The 25,491-nt window shown below is 38.0% G+C and overlaps 1 protein-coding gene across 2 annotated transcripts in view; it reads left to right on the forward strand.

Annotated features, from left to right (window-relative positions):
* Positions 1-25,491, forward strand: part of TNKS (tankyrase) — a 220,061-nt gene that overhangs the window by 61,069 nt on the left and 133,501 nt on the right. For both annotated transcript variants that reach the window (XM_055139929.1, XM_004618903.3), the window contains exon 3: positions 4,935-5,030. In XM_055139929.1, the coding sequence (XP_054995904.1) occupies positions 4,935-5,030 (96 nt within the window). The remainder of the gene's footprint in view (positions 1-4,934; positions 5,031-25,491) is intronic.

A 25,491-nucleotide genomic window follows, 5' to 3' on the forward strand; every position in this document is an offset into this window, starting at 1 on the left:
CAAGGGAATGGTGCTTATTATAAGATGACCTTCCCCCTAGCACCGACTCTGCACCAATCATGTTGAGGATCTCTTTACTCTCTAAAAGTCCAAATTTGAATTGCTGTCCACACCGCTAGCACTTTTGACCTCTGTGTTTTGCTCTTCGTCAATGGCAGCTTATACCCATTAGCCTCAGAAGGTCTTGCCTTCAAACCACGTACATCCTAGCCAGCAGCCTGGTAATCACAGAGGACTCACAGATGTCTTTGTGACCAAACCTCTCTCCTTCCATGTTCTACCCTGCAGAGTCAGGTCAGCTCTTTGCACGTGGTTATTCAAGAAGGAGAATTGAGTGGCCATGGTGCTCATTTTTTGGTTTTCCTTCGGAATCACAATTTAGACCCACTGTTGATCTCTGCCTTCAACTAGTTGGTTCTATATTTGTCTAGTATTTTAATTGTTTATGTCAGGAAGAGTTGGGCTAGCCTGATACCAGTTATACAACCATGACTAGAAACCAAAGGCCTCAAGTTTAATATTGGTTATTTTATTTTTATTTCAGATATATTTGACAGCCCCTTATGTTTGCTTTCATATTATTAGTAATTTCTTTTCAGCTTGTCTGTTAAAATAAGCACAATAAACACGGTTTATTTTTTATCATCTGTCTCGTAGAAGTTATTATGTGCTAGTGTTGTCTATTGCCCCTCTTTATATCTGCATTTTAGATTTACTTTAGACATGAACCCATAGTTCAGTTCTCTTGGCTCTGTACCATACAGTTATTGACAGGAATTTATGTATTTATCTTTTTTTTTTTTTTTTGCTTTGATAAAGATACCATACCCAGAGTGCCCAGGTGGATGAGCATATGTCTGTCAGAACCCTGACATACTGCCAGATGGGGCTGCCTGAAATCAAAATTAGGGCTTCAGAAAACTTCTGTACCCACAATTTCCAACCAAAGCTCCAACTCTGTAGTAGTTCACATTCACTAAATCCTCAGCTTGGGAGGATAACCTTATTGTGTGGCTGTAAGTCTTTGGTAGGGTCCTTACCCATTTTTTTTCTAAGAATGTCCTTTTATTTCATTTATCTAAAATAACTTTTTTTTTCTTTTTTGGGGTCACACCTGGCGATGCACAGGGGTATTACTCCTTGCTCTGCATTCAGGAATTACTCCTGGCGGTGCTCAGGGGACCATATGGGATGCTGGGAATCGAACCTGGGTTGGCCGAGTTCAAGGCAAATGCCTTACCCGCTGTGCTATCACTCCAGCCCCTAAAATAACTCTTTTTAATTGAATCAGTGAGATTCACAGGTACAGAGGTGTTCATGATTGGATTTCAGTCATATAATGTTCCAGCACCCTTCTTTTCGCCAGTGTACATTTCCCACTACCAATGTCCCCAATTTCCCTACCCTCCCCCCCTATGGCAGGCAGATAATTTTCTTCCCCCATCCCCATGTCTCTCTCTCCCTCTCTTTCTTTCTCTGCCACCCCCTCCTCTTCCCTCTCCCTCTCCTTCCCCTTCCCTCCCTCCCTCCTTTTGGGCATCATTTCCTACTTTTTTTTTTTTTTAATTTTATCGAATCACTGTGAGATAGTTAGAAGCTTTCATGTTTAGGTTACAGTCACACAATGATCAAGGACCCATTTCTCTACCAGTGCACGTTTTTAATAGAGGCTCACCCAGTGGTGCTGAAGGGACCTTAGGCCACTCTGAGAGAGAGGTTCAGTGCCTGAGTTTAGTGTGCCCAGGGGCCACCAGGATTACACGTGGGAGCGGTTAGGGTACCTGTGCCCCACTACTTCCCTTTCTCCTCTTCTTCCTTCCCCCCTTGATTTCTTGTCTGTCTTTCTCCCTGTTTCCTGGGGTCAAAGATGATCTAGGCATCCCCCCAACTACATTACATTTCACTGTCTAGCTATTCTATATACCATACAAGTGAGATCATCCCATGTTTGTCTTTCTGGCTTACTTCACTCAACATATCTTCCCACTCCACCCAAGTTGCAGCAGATTGCATGATTTCATTGTTCCTTGCAGCTATATAGTATTCTTGTGTGCGTGCATGCGTGTGTGTGTGTGTGTGTGTGACATCTTTATATTTTCATAGTCCATTCATCTATCTTTAGACACTTAGGTTGATCCCATATCCTAGCTCTTGAGCTAAGTGCTGCAGTGAATAATGGTGTGCATGTCTTTTTTGAATGAGGTTTTTTTTTTTTTTTTGTCTTGGGGAAAGGTGCCTCAAAAAGTGAAATTGCTGGGTCATATGGCAGCTTAATTCTAAGCTTACTGAGACTCCTCCATATGTGAAAAATATAGTTACATTTAAAATAACCAAAGTGGCAAGAAATCTTTGTGGACCATCATTTGTCTATGGACCAGAGGTTGAAAATCATTGATGTAGTCCTTAAAGTTTAGATATTTTCAATCTGATTTTTTTTCAGAAAAAATAAAGATCTGAATATCTGACTCTAGGACATAAAACTGAATTAGTAATTAGTGATAAAGTTGAGTACAGGCAGCTTCTATATTTTAAAAAATGCTTTAAATATTGTCAGTAGCCAGTATCTATTATTACTGTTTTGTTACTACTTTTGCATGCCACTTTTTGTTCTCATATAATCCTCTTGATACTGACCTTTTATAAAAGTTAAGTTTAGGTCTTTTCTACTTATAGATCCTTTCTTGTTCCTAAGACTCTTGGGTTTAATCTATCTAGTAAATTAAAAATGGTTAATTGTTTTCTAATGGGGATTTTGTTACTAGCAGGTAGCTTCTGGTTCAGAAAATTTAGCCTTTTCCCCGTCACTGTGTTGCTTTGGACTGGATGTTTCTGTCAGTTCAGGTTCAGTTAAAGAGATAGTTGTGGCTCAGGCATACTTGGGGGGATAAAAGGGGGGAAATTCTGCTAGAAGATTGCTTCTGTTAAGCACTTAAAGCTGAATTACCACAAAAGTAGAAGAGTCCAGTTGTAAAGAGGTCAAAAACTGCTTACACACAAAAATTAAGATTTGTGGTACTTTTAGAAAAATAGTAAGGTTTTGAATGTTTTATCTCTATCACTCATTAAGCTGCAGAATGAAAGCACACATTATACTTTTTGTCCATCCTGTTAAAGTAGTATGTGATTTTACTTCTTTTTCAAAAGCTGGTTCTAAAGTTCTTGAAGCATGGAATAGAAATCTCTGCTTTTCATGGTAGCTGCTATTTATTTGTTTTTCTGTCCTTTGCTTATATGATCCATTAGAACTAAAGAAAGAAAATATTAATAGCAATCAGTTTTACATTTGATACATGAGCCTGTTTTATAAGAAAGGCTGTTTACAGACCTAATTTTCATGTAGGAATTTTTTCCTTGAATAAAAAAATGTTACTGTGAAAGCCTGTTTTTCATAAGGAGTTACCATAGTTTATATAGTGGCACTTACTGTTTTGACTTATACTTAAAGCAGTTTGTAAGCATCTGTAAAGTAATTATGTGTGTTGCTTGCATTCAGTTATGAAATAATATAGAAAGTCTTGGGCATAACTCAAAGCATCTTCTCAAACTGCTAGTTTTTAGTATGCCACATTGGAAAGTATTAATGCAAGGAACCATGATATTCAGTGGCCCACCAGTGTTGTCCTACTTCTAGATAAGGCTGTTCCTTTATTCATTTTACTGAAGCCATTAACATGGTGGTTTATGAATTAAATGCAGAACTTCAAAAACAGCAGACTTCTTATTTAGTGACATCTGAAAAATTGCCTTTGAAATATCCAAGAGAATTGGTTTTCTTTTAGCACGAACTATAATGAATGAAAAATTGGGACTCATCAACTGTAGTGACTCAGGTATTTTGAGATATTATATAACATGCCTTTTAACTCTTTAGTTGAATTCAGTATTCTTGCTTTGTTTTAAATATATGCCACAGGGTAGCAACTTTTATTCTAAGAACATACAAAAATATAACTAAATTTGTTACAATAATTTGAATTGAATTGTGCTTAAAAACTCAAATTATTTTTTTAAATATAGTAGTTTAAACATTGGTGGCCAATATTTGATGACAGCTTTTCCCCATATGCACACATATCAGATAGTGCTGAGAAATATTTTGGCTTGATAAATTTCTGTATCTGAATTTTACTAATTAAAATAGATAAATTAAAACAGATAAATTTCTCTACCTGGATTTTTACTTATTACTTATAGGTATTTCAATTTTTTTATAGTGGCCTCCATATTAAAGACTTCTTTGAGGTAGTTCCTACTTAATATAGCATAGACAGCATTTATTCATAGATAGTGATTGAGTGTTCAGCTTCCAAAAATTTTCTGATGAAAGAATGATTGTAGATGGAAGTTCTTTCTTTTTCTTTTTTCATTTTTTTGTTTGCAGCTCAGCTGCAGGGGGCCAGAGCTGCATGCTTTACTATATCTGTTAAACTTCTTGGAAGCAAGCCAGTGAGTTTCATATGTAAGCGGTGAGCCACTAAAAGGCTTGCACAGTATTACTATTGCTCCGAGGAGAGAAAGTGTTAGGACAAACCAGCAGTAAAGCTACAGCAGCAACAAGCAGCCACGGCAGTGGTAAAGAGAGGGCTACTCATGGCATACTTCACAGCACAAGACTGTGAGCAACACAGCATCCTGCTTTCTGGAAAGAGGCAAAACAAAAGTGTCCATTGCCAGATTTTTCTAGTTTCATGTTTATGATGTGAAGTCATGTGACCCTACTGTACCATAAGTTGCCAACTTCGCTGTACTCGAGAGACAGTCCTTTGCTGCAGTGCTTTTTCCCTTCCCTTTTTCCGACTCTATTTTTTTTCCTCTTAAAAGATAAAAGAACTGTGCAATGTATGTTTATGCCTACACCATGCCGAGGCGACACTTACCAGTAAATAATCTTTGTGTCCCTGAGGTAAGATACTGTTTCTGCTTTCCCTGCACAGTGCTGCTGCAGCACGGAGCGGATCCAAACATTCGGAACACAGATGGCAAATCGGCCCTGGACCTGGCGGATCCTTCAGCAAAAGCGGTCCTCACAGGTAAGAAAAGAGCTGTCATGGGATTTTACAACCATAACTACCAATCTGATGTTATACAAGCTTTCTGCATAGAATTTTATTTTATTTTATTGTTTTGCTAGACATGCTCAGTGGATGCACATGTGCCATTATTTCTCTTATTTATTCGATCTATTAACTGTCTCATGAATTGTTTGAACTGTTATCAGCATAAGCAGTTAGATTGTTCTGTATAGGATTTCTGAGGATTAGAGCATTAAGTAATAAGAGCCATTGTTTACGTATAGTTTATCTCTTTTTAATGGTTTGGATAATAATTTTGTGTGTCTCATTCTCTCCATTGATTGTTTTGAAGACCTTCAGTATTGTGCAAGCAAGGACATTTGTATTACTTTATACAAGTAGTTTTGATTGACGACAACCTGCTGCCTTTATTACTTAGATCAATAGTTTAAAAATTTGATACTGCTCTTCCTTGTTACACTGTTTATATTTTTGCCATATAATCTTGTTTTTACTCTAATTACTGAGTACCTTTTAACTGAGAGAGCGTATTTCCTTTTGACTTCAGATAATGATGAAAAGTGGACTCATACTTTTTTTATTAGCTAAATATCGGGAGTCAAAAAGGAAATAGAAGAGAAAGGATCTCTTTGAACTATAGAAGATAATGGCCCAACTGATATGATATTGAGCAGCTGTTTTCATTGATCTTTATTCTCAAAATGCTGCATTGGAACTATTTTTGTTTTTCTTCATAGCATCTGACTTCTGCTGCCTTTGCCTTCTTTTTTTGTTACTTAACTGACCTTTGTAATTTGGACCCTCTTTGTCCCTGCAGTGCTAACAGTATTATTTTAGGTTGTGTGAGAGTTAATGACTTCTAACTTCCTTTTAAATTTGACCATGTTTGAAGAAAATAAATCTTCTGTTGCCTTTGAAGTTTAGAGTTTGTGCTGTGCATTTTTAACAGTGATACTGAGAATGGAAACATTTGTAGAGGGAAAGCTTCAGAAATAGGTGGAATTTGCTTAATTATTATATGTAGAAGACAACTTCTTATCCTATTAGAATTATGCTAAATCAGTCATGATTTTTCTCAATGAATAAAAGCTTAGATAATTCTGCTCTTGAGTCAAAATAGCATGCATTAGATATAAATAAAGCTATTATTTAAGTATGATGATGAAATCTTAAGTAACACAATGAAAATACATAGTTTCAAACCAGCTTTGGTTCTGTAGCCTCTCAGTCTTCCTTGAACAAAGCCCTGAGCAATAGTGGTCTCTGACTAGATGAGAGATTGGTCACAGTAATATAGATGGACTAGAAATGCTGACCGGGACGGTCTCTCTGTCCTCCCTCTGACCTTTCCTTCTCCTCAGCTCTCAACAGCTGCCTTGTCCATGTGTTCGACTCATTTAATGCAACACCACTTTTAGGACCACTTTCATGTTTTAAAAGGCAAAGTTTAAATGTAGGTTGTTAACAAGAAGAAACTGTCTCCTAACTTGAAATGAATTTTCCAGGGGAGATTGTTTTGGCTCTGGCTGCAAAAGATCTTTAACCTAATGCTCATGGGGACTAGGAGTCCTGGAGGAGAGATACCATATATGCTAAACTTGATTTAAAAAGCATTGTGCACTGAGCTTGGCTTTAATGGGAAGATAGTAAGTTTTCATTGCTCATACTGCTGAGTATATTAATTGTTCTCTTTTGAGAACATTTACTTTTTTGGAAGTGACATGCAAAGCATTTTAATCATATAAACAAGTAGTACATCTTCGTGTTATGTAATGCAGTGAAATAACGCTTGGATGAAATACATCCTGATATATTTTTCTGTCCATGTTTTCTTCTAATCAGTTTTTTTCTTGATGTAATTATGAAGAATTATTTATAAATATAAAAGAATAAGCATCGACTAAAAATGGATTTGAAAGGAATTTGAAAAGAATACTTTAAGTTAGATCTGCTAGAAATGATTCTGGGTGATATGTCGATCTTTACTTTTATGCTAGATACAGCTATAGTGCCACTACTTACCTTAAGATTGAAGTTTCTGTTCTTAATTTTTGGCTTCTTTGAGTATTTAGCTGCAAAGAATCACTTGCCAGCATCTTTCTCTTACTACTTTTGTGCTTTAGCCAAATTGTAGATGTATATTTATATGTTCCTTAAAGGAAATGAAGTGAAAATTTTGTTTCACAGAATATCTGAAAGTATGTAAATGACTAACGCCCTCTTCTGCATAAAGAATGCATGTATTTTACAACACTTAAAAACAACAGCATTTCCTTGGAGTTATAGTTAAATGATGCATCATTTGGGTCCTTTAGCAAATATAGTTTAATTAGTATATACATGTATTTTAAAAAGTAATTAAAGAAATTTATCCAAACTGTTAGCCATGTTATTGTGTAAAGTCTTAATGTACAAGAAAACTTGAGGGATATTTTTGTTTTGTTTGGGGGACACATCTGGTGTGCTCAGGACTTGCTCCTGGGTCTGTGCTCAAGGCAGTGCTTAGGGGGACTATATATGGTGACAGGGATCAAATAGGATCATTTAGGTACAAGACAAGTGCTTTAACTCATCTCTCTAGCCCCAAAAGGTTATTTTCTCTGTGTGTGTAATTTAAATTTCTTTTTGCCATTTTTATTGAAGTACTGGAATTTATAATACTGTTAATTATACTTTTGATGCATACATCATTCCAGCACCACTCCTTTCACCAGAGAGCCCACTTCCTTTAACTTGTGTCCAAAAGGGCCCCACATCCCCTTGTGTAAATTCATTTCTATAGACAAAATCTCCAGTTCTGATGACACTGAACATTGATGTTGCCTTACTATGTTTCTTCTTATCCCACATCACCTACACGTATATAGATGAAATGAAGAGCTTAAATGATTGTCTGCGAAATTATAATCCAATTTTATTTTTCAATGACACCAAAGTCCTAGGCTGTCAGCCAAAGGAGTTGGAGATGAGTTTTGTTGTTGACTGTGGTCATGGTGATGGTGTAGAAAACTGGAATATGAAAATTCTAAAAACTTTGTAAATTTATTGATGAGTCATTTTGGTGAATTGTAATTAGGACTGTAAAACTATTATTTTGGCTGTTTTTTTCTAGTTTAAAAATATTTACTATGGAAATTAAACCAGGGAAAGTATGAAAAAGGGAGAAAAATCACTAGAAATTCTGCCATTTAGAGAATTTGGCATATTTAGTTTCAATGTTTTGTTTAGTAGTATTTAACTTGAACAGATTATTGTGAATAGTCCTTTGAATTTCATTTTTTCATGTCTTTTGAAATTGTACTTCTTTATTAGTGATAGCACCAACAGATGTGTTATATCTCTCCATCCTGAGTCATTTATATGAGGATTGAGAATGAGGAACTTACTTTTTGAAGAACTAGGGCATATTTAAATTAAAGATAGTTGACAAATGGGATTTTCATTGGAGATGTCAAGAACGTAGAGTTGTTTCTTAATCATGTAAAGGGATTATGTGGGACAAAATGTTTTGTTTAATATTTAACTTGAATTGATTATTGTGAATAGTTCGGTTATTATTACTAGCTAAATCAGTACTTATCAAAAAGATGATAGTGTTTACCCTTGAGAGGGGTGTTATAACATTCTTGGGGTGGGTGGCAATGGAGTTGCCTCATGTAGAATGGTATGTTTGTTTTTTGGGGTGCTGTGTGGTGAGGAAGTTCCTTTTGTTTGCTTAAAGAAGGTAGTTTTACAGGGGATCACTGAGTGATTTACTTATTTTGTTGGCTGGAAAATTTGGGGAACCTAAGGCCTAAAGTTTTTGATCTTCATAGATTGCCCCCTTTCTGGTCTTTTGGCTTGAAGGTAGGCTTTCTGCACCCATTGGTATTTCTGGGTTGCCAGCTTCTTAGATCTGAATATGTGTGACAGAAATGACTTGGGACTTACACAGAGAACTTGTACCTAGGCTACTATGGTCCATAGCACATCTGATTTCTTCTGTTTGTCATTGAGACTTGTTTAATGTTTATTTTATATGTTATGTCTAGACTTTTTGTCACTTGAAGGAAAAATCATTAATAGAATAAAATCATTAATTTTAAGAAGTCAAACTCTAAAACTTCTTGTAATTACTATGAGGAATCAGTTATTACTCATGCCTACTCTTAGGATTAAAAAGTTGGGTGAAATGATATCACTGTAGGTAGCACTGTCATTCCATTGTTCATTGATTTCCTCGAGCGGGCACCAATAACATCTCCATTGTGAGACTTGTTGTTACTGTTTATTTTGGCATATTGAATATGCCATGGGTAGCTTGCCAGGCTCTGCCGTGCAGGCGGGATACTCTTGGTAACTTGCCCAGCTCTCTCACAATGGAGACCTTACTGTTGCCCACTTGAGCAAATCGATGAACAACGGGATGACAGTGGGTGAAATGATCCAAACAGAAATTTCTTTATTCTTTGTTTTTTCTTTTTTTGTCGCACCCTGCAATGCTCAGGTGTTAGTCCTGGCTCTGCACTCAGGAATTACTCCTGGTGGTGCTGGTATGCTGGGGATTGAGCCCAGGTCAGCCATTTGCAAGGCAAACATACTACCTGCTGTACTATCGTTCCAGCACTCTGAACAAAAATTTTTGTGGTGCACTTATTCTTATAAGTCTCCTTGATAATTAAAGTTAAGCAACTTGAGTTATGGAGGGTAATATTTTACCAAAGAGAGAACACAGTTGCTTAATGTTGCCACTTTAAAACTCAAGTTAAGGGGCTGGAGACATAGTATAGTGGGTAAGGCACTTGCCTCGAATATCGTCAACCCACGTTCAAACCCTAATCCTGAGCACATAGCCAGGTGTAATTCCTGAGCACCTCCAGATGTAGCCCCCCAAATAAAAATGAAGTAGATAAAAAAGAATGAAAATTCACTTATTATCTTTAGTTTTTATTGGTGAATGTGGCAGAAGCTGGGAAAAGTATTCGCAAGGCTCGCCTGTCCTTCACCAACTACAAGACCAATATGACTACCCTCCGACATCCTGATGGATCTTTCACATCTTCCAGAAGGGCAGTGGAGAGGATTATTCACGACCACATTCCCACGTACCAAATTCCGCAGGCTGGATATATTGTTCCCAACGTCCTAATGGAAAACCAGCAGGACCATCCTGTTGTACAATAAGGGAGACATCTATGACATCGGCAACTATCGCCCGATCTGCCTGTTGTCCATTGTCTACAAGTTATTCCTTCGAGTCATCCTGAGTAGGATTGACAGAACACTAGTTGAAAGACAACCATGCAAGCAAGCTGGGTTCCAAAAAGGATTTAGTACGATAAACCATATCCACACGGTGACCAAGCTCACTGAAGTTTCTCGACAGTACAAGATGCCACTCTGTCTAATGTTCATTGATTTAAAGAAGGCCTTTGATTCTGTTGAGACTGAAGTGGTCATCGAAGCCCTAGCCGAACAGGGCATTCAAACTCAGTATATCAGAATTCTCCATGAGCTGTATTACGGAATTGCCACCAGGATCTCACCATTCTACAAAGAAGTGTTCATGACGTAAAGAGAGGGGTTCTGCAGGGCAACACCATTTCACTGAAACTCTTCAGTGCCACCCTCAAGAACGTCATGCGACGACTGTAATGGGAAGGAATGGGAATGAAGATAGATGGTCGGCAACTATACCATCTCCACTTCGCTGATGACATCGTTCTAATAACACCAAACATTAGCCAGTGGCACAAATGCTGGCCGACTTCAACCATGAGTTTGGAAAGGTCAGACTGCAGATAAATCTCACCAAGACAATGTTCATGAAAAAAGAACTAGTCCCTGATGTTCCATTTGCTCTCAACAGATCAGACATCTCTGAATGCAACAGCTATGTGTATCTGGGTCGAGAACTCAACGTGAGGAATGACTTGGCGCCAGAACTGCGCAGGAGGAAGAAAGCAGCATGGAACGCCTTCAAGAGCATCTAAGAAATGGTTAAGAGGACAAAGAACCTCCGGCTCCGGGCACATCTTTTCGACTCCACCATTCTTCCTGCACTAACATACGCTTCAGAGACCTGGACCCTACGAAAACAGGATGAGAACACTATCCGGGTATCCCAAAGAGGAATCAAAAGAGCCATGCTAGGAGTATCACATCTCACTCAAGTGAGAGAAGGAATCCGGAGTTCCGACCTCCTCCATGGATGGTCAAGAATCAGGGACGCTGTCTCCTTTGCCAAGACATCAAAAATCAGATGGGCTGGACACATAATGTGATTCAGAGACGACTGCTGGACTAGAGCTGTTACCAGCTGGATTCCATGGGATGTCAAAAGACCGCATGGCCGCCCACCTACAAGATCGTCAGACTTCTTCACCAAGGCCCTGAATAAACGGTTTGAGACTCTTCATGTTCCTGGAGCGAGCAGACGCCACTGGGCTACACTAGCACGCGACAGGGACAAATGGAGAGGTTACTGCCGCCTGCTCAAGCAAATCGATTAATAATGGGATGACAAGTGATACAAGTTTTTATTAGTTGAAATAATTGTCACTAAAAATAAATGTTATCTGTGGCTGCTGGTATGTCAGTTGATAACTGGTAGAGAAGCCCATAGTTCTCATTGTTCATACTCTTCTTCGTTGTTCATTAAGTCCATTTACTCGTTGATTCAGACCAAAGATCAGAAACAGTTCAGCAATCAGTATTTTCCTAGTTTATTTAATTTACAAGGATTATATTTGTGAAATTTAAAGCATTAAAGATTTAGCATAATGTTATCATTTAGAAAGTAAGCTATGATTGTGTTGGCTTTGGGGTCATAATCAGTAGTGCCTGATTCTGAACTCACAATGTGCTTTTCAAGAGTTGCCTGTATTTCCAACATTGATGATAAATCTGAGACAGGTGTCTGACATGTTTTATAATGAGACAAAGGTAGAAAAGTTTTCACCATTTCAACTTCTGTATCAATATGGATAGCATTGTGGGGATGATTCCAGGGATTTCTGCTTTTTTAGGAGGTTATTTATATGGTTTTTGTCGAGAGGACCCACACCCGACAGTACTCAGGGCTTACTCTAGGCTCTGTGCTCAGGCATCACTCCCGACAGTGCTCAAAGAACTGTATGCACTTCCCAGGATCAAAGCAAGAGATTGGCTGCATGCAAGACAAATGGCGTAATCCCTGTACTTGCTCCAGCCTGAACATTATATTTTTTTAAAGCAATATAAATCTAAGTATACAAAGTAATGAATATATATATATATATTTTTCAGGCATATATATAGCGTAAGATACCAAATAGAGCCCCAAAGTTACAAGGAAACAAAGAATCCCTTCAAATTTATTCTTTTTTACTCCTGGCTCATGCACTCAGGAATTACTCCTGGCAGTGCTGGGGAGACCATATGGGATGTCAGAGATTGAACCCAGGTCGGCCGAGTGCAAGGCAAACACCCTACCTGCTGTGCTATCGCTCCAGCCCATGCCCTTTTTCTTTATTTTAAGAGCTCAAAATACCTCTTTGTTTCATTTTATTCTAATGAGAAATGTACATATTACTTGCTAGAACATGCCATATACTCTGTTAAGCATTAAAGGACATAAGAGCAAATTTATGTAAGAAGCCAGAAGATTTTACCCTTCTTTGTAAATGCTAGTTTATTTACTGGGACAAGGAGAGGTTGGCTGGTTGGTAAGAATTGGAGATAAAATTTTATACTGTTGTGGGGTACATGATAGGATGTGGACTACTTAATGAAGACATTAAGTATAGATTATGGTCTGGGACAGCTCAGAAAATTTGTGCATTAAAGAGTGAAGCTTCCAAGGTGCCAAATTGTCCCAAGTAGATGGATCTCCTGGTTGAAAGTTCTGTGACCTTCTCAGAACGGGAACTTGTGTAAAAATAAAAATAAAAAGAAAGGGCGCGCAGGCGGCGAGGCAGGCGAAGGAAGGAAGAAGGCCAAACTGGTTGCTCGATCGGTTTATTTCATGTCCATCTCCATTCTCCTCTGATTCTCCTCCTGCTTCTTTCTCCCCCATCCTACTCCATTCTCTCTCTCTCTCTCTGCCTCTCTCCCGGCTCTCGGTCTCTCTCTCAATCTGTGGATCTGGCCCCCGTGGATCTGGCCCTGTGGATCTGGCCCCCAGGGATCTGGCTCCCATGGATCTGGCCCCGGTGGATCTGGCGCCGTGGATCTGGCCCCCAACCCACTCTTCCAACCTAGTTAAATCTCCACAGCATCAGGGGGTTGGGGCATACACATAGGTGTGGTCAGCAATAGATTAAGGTTCTTTTTCCTCAGGGGATGCTTCTCCTAGGACTTAATTCTCTTTCAGCAGGAGGATCCACCCAAGGGCAGAGTCCCATGAATGTGTTTCTCTTCTCCTCAGCCAGCAAACATATAAGAATTCATAATATTAATTATTTTGTATGGACACAATAAGAGATGCATTAAAGCTTATAGAATTGCTCTCCTGGGGCCATCTCAATCTCAGACTACAGTGCTCAGGCCAGATCAGTCTTTCCTATCCCTGGCAGGGTCCCAGTCTCATAATTACTATTGGATCATGACAGTATTTGTCTATGATCAAGCTCTTAACTTATAGTTAAGAATTAGGCACTTTGGCCAGGCCCATCTCGATGCCAGGGTAGCACATAACTCACCGCTTGCCCTGGATCCTTCCCGTCCCACGTCGGGGACCCTCCTTTGGGGTGCTAGGAACTGAGGGCAACTGAGGCTTAAGTGGAGAAAGCAGATGCCCAGGAGGGAATATCGAGGCCAATTAAGTCTTAAGTTATAAAAACATAATATTGTCTTCTTGTGTCTATACAAAAAAGACATAGCTTTAAAGTAAATTATTCAAAAGGCATAAAGAGGAGAGAAAGGCAATGTTATAATATTCAGTGTCCTAGGAAGTTCTGACCTTACCAATTAACAGAGTTTGATTAAGGGAAGAGCAGATAAACTGGTAGAATTGGTTACAGATAAACAAAAGAATGGGAGTGACTCGGGAGCACTTTGATGGGTGTGACTGATAAACCTAAGCTCCTAGTGGCAAGGGGGAAAGGACAAACCAATGATATCCAACAGGAACTGGCAGAGTTTCCTTATTCCGGATAGGTTCAGAAGCCCCCATGCCTGAAATCCTCTGACGTATAAACATCTCAGTTCCACAATTCTTGAAGCATATGACCACATATGTAGGAACATAAAACCTCTAAATTTCATGTACTGGCAGTCCTGTAGGACCACAGCAAATTTGAAAGGAAAGTTGTGTAGAAGCCCACCAATTTCAGCCAGTGAAAAAAATAACACAGAAGATTCAACCAGCAGCAACCAGCCCAGTAAATCCTCAATGCCTTCAGTAACACCATTGTTAAGAGAGAAGTTAGCACAGATTGACTTTTATTGGTCTGTTTCCTGATCATTCCATTTACCATTTTGTTTTAACAAGCAAAATGAAGTAAATTCATGCCTGGTAAGGGGACATGCTTGGGAGTTCGGTGGGAAACTTAGGGACATTGGTGGAGGGAAGGTCACACTGGTGATCATATTGGTGTTGGAACATTGAATACCTGAAACAACTGTAATATGAACAAGTTGGTAAATCATGGTGTTTAAATTAAAAAAGTAGTTCTTGATTATGAAGTAGAGATTGGGATTAAAATATATAATTTCCAGAGCTTGAAATAGGGCCTAGAGATGGAATTTGAAGAATCTTGTGTTGTGTAAGATATATGTATGTATACAAGCTCTTGTGATATTAGGCGTGTTGGCTGTTTGTTCTCTAGATACAGATCTTTTCCCCCTGTGATTTCAGAGTTCTTTTCTATGTCTGGAATTATTGAAAATAAAATTTTCTAAAAGATCACTTTGAGTGAAAAAACAAAAATGTGAATTTGATCTATAAATTTTATTCTATCCTGTTTTCTACTTTTTTTCCCAAACTCATTTTTTTAAAAAAATTAATGTCTCAAAATTAAATGCCTTTTGGGGGGGGGTATGTGTGACTTAAAGTCAAAGTGCTCTGTCCTTGCTTTAGATCAAAAACCATCTCCTGGGCATTGCTAAGATTGTTAACACTTCATGCTTTCTCTCTTGTCTTGAAGAAAAATCCAGGGTATTGAATTTGTTGAGATTGTTTTGAGACAAGTATCTGTACCCTTTTGACTTCTCATCCTCATGAATAAAGTAGACTCAGTGTTCCTGTTGAGTGAGAATATATATTCAGTTCTTTCTTTGAGGAAACATTTCCTAGTGGTCACTAAATGGATCCTGACCAATTCCCAGGAAGCTTTGTAACCTTCTTAGCTTTACACAGATCATTCTGTTAGGAAGGTGAACAGTATTTTGTTTTCTCAGGGAGAGAGCCTGTAAGTTATGATATCTTAAAATTCTATCTTGATCTAGAAAACTGCCTCTGGCAGTTTTAGAGCTGCTCAACTTTTTTGATGTGGACATTGAAAGTCATCTGGATTGATAGAGTTACAGGGTATGGATTGAAATATTATGAATTACATGCTCTTTTTTTAATGAAAGTAGGAGATGTATAATTAAATGAAATGACCGACTTATAATAATTATTTTATATGTGTCTACTTCTTTCAGAATTAGTCTTTCAGAAAGTCAGTCTTGGTTCAAGAATGCTTTCCAAATAGGCTGTCCATTGATTATGGGTTATCAGAATGTAATCACTTGCAGTTTATATTTTAGTGCAAAGAGAAGAAATATTCTGGGCTACCAGATTTTATGTTCTTTCCCTTTGTTTTTTTCTTTGTGGGGAAAATCTCATTGCTTTTTATCAGTCTAGTTATATATATTTGGCTTCAGTGTTTGGAAATAGGCCCTAGGTGATTGGTAAGACATCTTTTTTCTCCATGGATGTTCTCATCTTTTTTTCTTCTTCTTTCTATTTTTTTCTTTTTTTTTTATTATCCTCCATTACAGAGAGAGTGAATGACATAGTACTTAAGATAGAACATAAAAATGCTCTTGTTTTTAAGAAATTATTAGAATGCCAGTGGCAATAACTACAGACATGGGGTGGTATCCTTTATCTAGAAAAAAAAAAACGTTTTGTGAACTTACTTGCAAAATCTTTTTATTTTTGAAAGTCAGTAAGGGAAAATAATGTAACCTCCTGCCCCTAGAAAATTTACTCAGAGTATTAATGGTAAAAGAGAAAGCTAGCCAAAAATACAGTGATATCACTGTATCACTGTCATCCTGTTCGTCGATTTACTCAAGCGGACACCAGTAACGTCTCTATTACACTTAGCCCTGAGATTTTAGCAGTCTCTCCTTACTCGTCTTTCCCAATGATTGGAGGCTCTTTCAGGGTCAGGGGAATGAGATCTGTCATTACTGTTTTTGGCACATCGAATACGCCATGGGCAGCTTGCTAGGCTCTGCCCTGCGGGCGGGATACTCTCGGTAGCTTGCCGGGCTCTGTGAGAGGTATGTATATATCTGTTACTGTATTTTGGATCTGTATATGCCATGGGGAGCTTGCCAGGCTCTCCCAACTGGGCAATAGACACTTGGTAGCTTATCAGGTTCTCCAAGAGGGATAACTAGGCTATTAGATGTCTGGAGGCCGAGTGCTTCTGGAAGCTTGGTTTTATAGTTTCTGGATGTCTTGGACATTGATGGGATTACACGGTACTGGGGCCAGTCTTGGGGTGTGACTGCCTAGCTACTGGAAAATGGAGGATCTGGGTGGAAGAGGCCAAAATGTAGAAGAAAAAAACTCACTTAAGAATAGAACCAGGGGCTGGAGCAATATTACAGCGGGTAGGGCTCAATTCCCAGCATCCCATATGGTCCCCTGAGCACTGCTAGGGATAATTCCTGAGTGCAGAGCCAGGAGTAACCCCTGTGCATTGCCGGGTGTGACCCAAAAAGCAAAAAAACAAAAAAAGAATAGAACCAATATTTAAGCTCCTTCTACCAAATTACCATTATACTAGAAGTTTATGATTTTATTTTATTTTTTCCTCTTTGAATGCATTTTAATACATACCCTTATCCATAATTCCATTACTCATTGGGGAATACTTGATCACTCATGGGACAAGGGTTCTCTAGAACTTTTTTTTTTTTGCCTTTTTTTGGTTACACCCAGCATTGCTCAGGGGTTACTCCTGGCTCTGCACTCAGGAATTACTCCTGGCGGCGCTTGGGAGACTGGGATGCCAGGAATATACCCTGGTTTGGCCGTGTGCAAGGCAAACGTCCTACCCGCTGTACTATCACTCTAGGCCCTCTGTAGAACTTTTTTAATCCTTTTATATCTACCTTACTCAGAATTCCCTTGTTTGTCAGCATTACTTAACTCATTTAAAATACACATAGCACCAAGTATTATGCTTAATATTGTGGTTAACAATTTGAATTATGACAACTTTTTAACCTAAAGATTTCTAATTTCCTGAAGAAAATAATGAACATGATCATATAACCAAGCCTCTGTGTGTATATATATGTTAAAAAGATGTACATTTACATATATTTGCACATATACATACATATATGCACATATGTGCATTTTACATAACATTTTGTCCTTCACAGTAAAGGAAATAATGTTACTTCAGTAACATGTTTGCATATTTTGTTTCTGAAAGATTATTCCAGATAAGTTTTAGTTTCTGTTTTTGTGTGATACTTTTGAAGGAAAATTAGACAAAAGTTGAGTTTTAAGAATTTTAATTTTGGGGGCTGGAGTGATAGCACAGCGGGTAGAGCGTTTGTCTTGCATGCTTGCTGCTCATGCGGGTTCGATTCTCAGTATCTCATATGGTCCCCTGAGCACCGGCGGGAATAGTTCCTGAGTACAGAGCCAGGAGTAACTCCTGTGCATTGCCGGATATGACCAAAAAAGCAAAAGTAAAATAAAATAAATAAATAAATTCTAAAAAAAAAAAAGAAAGAATTTTTAGTTTTAGTTTTTAGTCAGCGTAATTCATGATTCACAATTTTTCTTTTTCCTTTTTTTGCCTTTTTGTTTATGATGATGATGACGATGATAATGATGATGATGATGATGATGATGATGATGATGATGATGATAGCATTACAAAACCTTTCATGATAGAATTTCAGTCATGCAGTATTCCAGCACGCATCCCTCCACCAGTGTACATGTCCCAGCACCAGTATCTCCAAGTTCCCTCTCATCACCCCCCACCCCTTGCCTTCCTCTTTGGCAGGCGCCTCTCTCAAGAGTGCACCCTGTCTCCCTTCTCCTCCCTCCTTTAGGGTATTGTTGTTTGTAATATTGATACTGAAAGGTTATCAAGAATATCCCTTAACTACTTTTAACCCATGGATCTTGTCCAGCCTGATCATTCCCAGCTACTATTGTCATAGTGGTCTCTTCTCTATCTTACCTACCCTCAGCCCCACACACACTTGTGGTTAGTTCCAACCATTGACCAGTCCTCCTAGCCCCTGTTTACCCTGGCCATGGATATCAGTCTTCTATTTCATATATATATATATGTATATATATACATATATATGTATATATATTATATTCCACAAATGAATGCAGTCATTCTATATCTGTTCCTCTCCTTCTGACTCATTTCACTCAGCATGGTACTCTCCATGTCCATTCATTTATAGGCAAATTTTATGAATTCATTTTATTGAGTCACCATAAGATACACAGTTACACAGCTGTTCATGATCAGATTTTAGTCATACAATGATCCAACACCAGTCCCTCCACCAGTGTCCATTTCCTACCACCAGTTTCCCTCCTGCCATTCCCCCCTCCTCCAGTCTTCCTCTATGGCTCTCTGGCAGACACTTTCCTTCTTTCTCTCTCTCTCCTTACTCTCCATCTCTCTCCCTCTCTCCTTTCTCATTCACAATTTTTCAATATTGTCATTGATAGGATTTCATGAATACAGTATACCACAGACTATTCCCTTCTGTGCACCACCGTCTTAGGGTCTACTCTCAGTTTCGTTCTCTCTTTCCCTCCCACTGTCATGGCAGACCCAGTTCTTAGAGTCTATTGCTCTCGGTCTTTTGTTATTTTCCTACTGTGCTTCTTTATATTCCACATATCAGAGCTATATGAACCTCAGTTGGACCCGAGAACGAAAACAATATTATTTTCCCTTTAAAAAACTTGCAAATATGAAATAGAAAAATTCTTTTAAATGTGTTCAGAGCTATAAGGGTTGGCATATTATTTGGAATGGAAAAACCGTAAGAATATGTTGTACAAAAAATTCTAAATGAGAGTGTACATACATACTTTGAAATGTTGATTGGTACACAAATCAGTTACTCTTTTTCATTTTTTTTTTGCACAGTTACTCAGAATAAAGAAATAAACGATTGCAAACTTTTTATTAACTTAAGAGATATAAATTGGGTAGAGATGACCTAAAGTTTACTGAGTATATGAAGATACCTAAATTATAAAAGCACTTAAATTTACAAAATGCGTCTCAACAGTTTTCCCTCAGATCAAATGTTTGTCTTACTGTCTTCTGTTGTTATACATTATATTTCTTTCCATGAATCCTAATTGAAAAATATTGCTAGATTTTATTATTATCTGTGCCAACCAGTTTGCCATTGTTGGAAGCATGGTAAAAGTTTGAATGTTCTTACTGTTGTCATTTAAAGCAACATTAAAGTAACGTTTATTGGTTTTTTTAGGTTAAAATTTTGTAATACTAGCTAATTCTTTTAAAATGGCCTGTCTTTTGGGGAGGGGTAAGGGAAGATATGGGCACACCCAGCATTGTCCAGGGCTTATTTTTGACTCAGGGATCACTCCTGGGAAGGTGCGCAGGGGATTTATATCTGTTACCAGGGATTTAAACCAGGGTCAACCCTGTGCAAAACACTTTAACCCTTGCACTGATTCTCTGGTGCAAGACAGAAAGTGACCTGTCTTTAAATAGTTTTTAAATTAAGGGGCGTAGGGTATGTTTGAAAGGGTAGGATTGTTCTGTTCCCCCGGCCCCCCACCCCCGCCAAACAAAAGAATACTGAGCTCTCAGGTAACATATACTTCTGAACTGGAACCTGTATGAACATAAGGAAAACAGTTTCTGATAGTTTTTATTGGTAGGGTATCAGAATGGCTTTATGATTTTTTGATCATTTCTTTATGGGTTAGGAACAATTTTTAGAAGAGGGGGAACAATAAAGAAAGGTTTTTAATTGAAATCTGACGTAAACATTATTATATATGGCATAGTTGGGCTTTTTCCTACAGTATGCTTTTCTTCATCTAATTCAGTGATTTAGATGCCCTCCCCACAGACTCTCTGTCTCTTCTCTCCATCTCTATTCTCAGGAAAAAGTTACACAATGTCCCCAAAAGTCTTGCTTTCTTTAAACAAACTGAAAGCCACCCTTTCCCCACTTGCACCTAAGGCTGCTGCAATTCTGTGGGATTAGTTTCCAAGCCCTTCTAAGGTGGACAGTAGTACCCACTGTCAGCAACACTGACCTGATCTGTCATTTGTGTGGCTCTGGATTTTCCAAGTATTTTTCAGTCAAAGATCTGGTGTCTTTTTATGGTGTAAGGTAACAAATTTTCTGTTTTATATGTTAAAAGATTTTTATTACCTTTTGTATTTCTCTGACTTAATAAAATGTCCTTAATTAACATGGGGACTACTCTTGGATTTGTGGTGAGCTCTTAGTGTCACAGAGGATTTGGGTGTGTAATGACTTTATTGATACTGGGGCAATGGTGGAGGTGAAGCAAAAGGAGTCCTGCAAGTACTCAAAAGTCCCTAAACAGTCTTTCATTCATCTACCCTGAGAACATTTATATGTGTGTCATCTCTCAGTAAATTGTATAAAGCTTGATGTTCCAAAACACAGTTAGGGATGTTTAAAAGCAGTGTAAATAGGTTTTCACACGGTAAAGGACATTTCAGAAAACTATCTCATATCTCTTTTCAGTGATATCAGAGCTCTTTAGCTGAAAAGTACCTGTACAAAGAAAATATCAAACAATCTCTTTGACAATATTGACATATTCTTTCTTTTCTTTTCTTTCTTTCTTTTTTTTTTTTTTTTTTTTGAGGAGGGGTTACTCTCGGCAGTGCTCAGTGCTCAGAGCTCAGAAATCACTCCTAGAAGGACCAAGTGGTGTACCATGTGTCAAACCCAGGTCAACTGCATGCAAGACAAGCACCCTACCTGCTATACTATCACTCCAGCCCACAATTTGATATTCTTATACCTATCTTAATCATGCCCAAAGGAAGTTTATTCTTTTTTTTAAATTTATTTTTTAATTAAGTCACGGTGAGAACAGTTACACAGTTACAGAGCTTTTAGGATCGAATCCCAGTCATACTGTGCTCAAACACCCATCCCTTCACCAGTGCACATGACCCACCACCAAAATCCCCAGCATACCCCGCCTCCCACTCCCTTTCTGCCTGTGTGGCAAATGATTTTCACTTTACTCTTTCCTTACTTTGATTACATTCAATTTCCGACAGGAAACTCGCTATCATTATTTGGAGTTTTTCCTCAAACAGTCAGACCTGTCAAATGGCATCATTAGAGTGTATGTTTTCTATTTCAGGAAAGGTTGAGCAGCAAGTGGCCTTGAGGTTTGGAGATGTCCCACTCCCGCATAAGCTCATTGTCACCGGGGCTCCATCTGGAGAAGGTGTGCAGACTGTACCTTCTCTGTCTGGCACCCTGGTGTTGTTGGCCCAGTCTGGGGTCTGGAGCAGTCTCCGGCTTGCGGTGCTTTCTGGAACGCCCGGATTCAGAAAGTTTATTCTTAACTATAACACATACATATATATTATTTTACTTATTTATGTTGAAAAATTCCTAATCATACCAATGTTCCTTAAAATGCCCTGAGCATTTTAGACTATAGTATTGTAAAGTAAATAAACCACTGTCTGAATAGATCCATTGTGTTCAAGAATTTGTCTCTGATAGATGTCAGTCATTGAAAATTAAATTTGTCAGAGTAAGAATGTTACAAATACAGGTGTATTCTTATTGCTTTAAAAATGCTTTAAGGGGCCGGAGCGATAGCACAGTGGGTAGGGCGTTTGCCTTGCACGTGGCCGACCCGGGTTCGATCCCCGGCATCCCATATGGTCGCCCAAGCACCGCCAGGAGTAATTCCTGAGTGCAAAGCCAGTAATAACACCTGAGCATCGCTGGGTGTGACCCAAAATGCAAAAAAAAAAAAAAAATAGGAGTCTCGTAGACAAATTTTCACTATCTAGGGTACTAAATATGAAAGACCACATTTTTTAAACTGGTACATCTACACAATGGAATACTATGTAGCCGTCAGAAAACATGAAGTCATGAAATTTGCATATAAATGGATCAACATGGAAAGTATCATGTTGAGTGAAATGAGTCAGAAAGAAAGAGACAGACATAGAAAGATTGCACTCATATGTGGAATATAATGTAACTGAGAAGTACAAGTTGGCAACGATGCAACTTCTGGCAGATATCTCTCTGGACTTAGTTACTAAAATACTAAAATACAGAAACCCAAAACCGAGAGGCTGCTAAGTGTGGTCACTCGACCTCATACCTCTTCATCCTCAGCAATGGAAAACAAATTATCTAATGCTTCCTTTTCAGCAGGTTTGACTTTAGGGGAGAGACTCTCCAAACAATAATAGTGTGTTTTGTTGAAATATTGTATACAATCAAAGTGAAAGTAAAGTGAAATTTATTAGTTACACAGGTGGGGGGGCTAAGGGTGGGGGGGCTAGGGGCGTGGGGGGTTAGGGGTGTGGGGGTGCAGGGTGGAGCTATACTGGGATTCTTGATGGTGGAATATGTGCACTGGTGAAGGGATGGGTATTCGAACATTGTATAACTGAGATTTAAACCTGAAAACTTTGTAACTTTCCACATGGTGACTCAATAAAAAAATTTTTAAAAATGCTGTAAAATTTAAAAATGCTTTAAAAATTGCTTATTTTGATACAGTGTCTGGAATCTTGGTAATTTTTGTCTATTACTTTGACATGGGCAACATTTTTGAAATTCATTTAGAAAATATTCATAGAAACTAATGTGGCAGAGTACACATGACATAAAATAATGCCCTCTGAGAGTTTGTGTTGTATATGCACAGATGTACACACATGGCTGGAAGGAGGGACTGAGAGACACTAACTCGTAAAATGGCTTTGGTGATTTACCTAGAGCCACTATGGCTCCTTCGGATGATAAATTACGTCCCTTTTCTAAAATGTCTTCAGAAATTATTGTTAGTTTCCCTATCTGCCCCAAGGTATGTCTCTTTCCACGAGTCTATCTATCACCCACATTTTCTGTGGAATGTGAAATCTCCTCAGTTCAGTCTTTGTTATAAAAGAAATAGATCTAATTTCACACAAAGCAGAGAATGAGTTTTAAAGGGTTTCATTGTTTCATTGCATCGAATACCATCACTGTCTTAAATTCCAGAGCAAATTATTGGACCCCTGGGATTTCAGATGTTTTACCTTCCCTCACAACTGCAAATAATTCTTTATGAGTTTGATGTACAAGTGTTTGGTGTAAGTCTTTTAAGTATTAAAATGAAAAAGCTTCAGACAAGAAAAATAGCTGTCTGAAATTTTGTTCTCATTCCTATTAATGTCTTTGTCACTATTCCTGGATAATTGTCTACAGAAAGCATTGTGCAAATTGCCAGTAATACCAATTAAAAATATATATCAATTAAAATACAGTTGCTCAGAATAAATGTATGATTAAAGAAGAATCTTGCACAGAATGCATCTATGCAAAGGAAGAATCATGTTCAGTGTTCTTAGCTAAAACTTGACAGTCGGTGACTTACATAGGCATATGAATTTATTTGAAACAGTTATCTACTTTGTCCACCTATTTTAAAATTTGTATTTATATGCTATTTGGGGTTGAGGACAGATAATGTACATTGTTGCATAGGACTAGAATAATGGTATCCTTCATAAACATGATCAGCCAGTGAAATAATCTGCTATACTATGCCCAGCTGTTATTTTTTGTATGTAAAATAAATCTTTGAAAAAGTTTACTTTTATCACCATGATTTACAATATTGCTCAAGACAGGGTTCTGTGCATATCATCCCTTAGGCCTCCTCCAGAGTCACCACTTTCCTCCATCAGTCTCATTCCCCCCAACCCCCAAACTCACTCCTGCTTATCTCTCCTCCATAATTTAATCTTTAAAGATTGTCTTTGAAATAAGATTCAGCTTACTTTGGAATGCCAAGTATCATTTCTTTTTCATTTTTCTGTTTGTATCATTATTTCTCAAATCATTCCTGAAGGAGGTAATTTAATTTGTAGTTAAAAGTGAGTAAGGGGTTTGTCTGGGGCAGGAGAATAGTGTATAGTCTGGGTATGTGGGAGGCCCTGAATCTGTTGCCAGTACCACATTCCATGCCCCCAACACTTTTTGGATGTTACCCCGGTGACCCCAGCACTGCTGGCCTGAGCATGTCAGGTTTTTTACCCTCAGGCCGAGAATAACTTGGAGAGCCCCCAACCCCTGCACTCCTGAGGAACACCCCCAGACAGAATAAATAATGGTACACTTAGAAAATGTGCTCATCTTTCGTAGTATGTAAACTTTGGTTTATATTGTGAAGAAATGTTAGTAAATAAGTGACATTTTAATAACTCATAAACATAGTTTCAGTATTTAGAAAATTAATATTTTACATTTACATTTTTGGGAGGACAATTCGACTAGGGGTATACAAGTACTGTTATGTCCTGTTGTATAGTAACTGACTGTACTCTGAATAAAATATGAATGTTTATGTATAGATTTATAATTTTAAGTTGGTGGAAGGATGACAGATCAAGTAGCAACCAAGTGATTCTTGGTTAATGAGAGAAGTTATTCAGATAAGTTTGCCTTTGACCCATATTTTGGACTTATGGAATCTTGGTATGTTTGTTCTTATTTTTTCAAAAAGTCATTCATTAGATTTGATAGGGATTAGACTTGGTCATTAGGCTTGATTAGGTCTTGATAGGGGTTTTAAGGAAATTTGGATTAAGAGGATTTGATACCCTTTAGGATAACTGCAGCTTAATAAAAACAAGAAATAGTAAATATTGTTGAGGATATAGAGAAATTAGATCCTTTGTGTATTGGCAGAAATGTAAAATGATGCAACCATTGTAGAAAACAGGAATTTTTCAGAATAAAGAGAGGATGACTGAATGATCTAGCTATTCAAGAAAATGAAAGTAGAAATGCAAGAAATACTGCAATAGCCAAGTCAGGAGCACCACAGGTGTCCGTTGAATGAATAAACCAAATGTGTTGTATGCATAAAATGGAAAATTATTTAGCCTCATAAAGGCTAATCACCTAGAATTAGTCCAGTATTCTGGGAAAAAAAAAGAGGGAATGAAAATAAGTTATTTGCATCGCATAAATGGCTGTATATTTGGTTAGTTTATGAGTT

Source organism: Sorex araneus, chromosome 1, assembly GCF_027595985.1.
Source record: "Sorex araneus isolate mSorAra2 chromosome 1, mSorAra2.pri, whole genome shotgun sequence".
Taxonomy (NCBI): domain Eukaryota; kingdom Metazoa; phylum Chordata; class Mammalia; order Eulipotyphla; family Soricidae; genus Sorex; species Sorex araneus.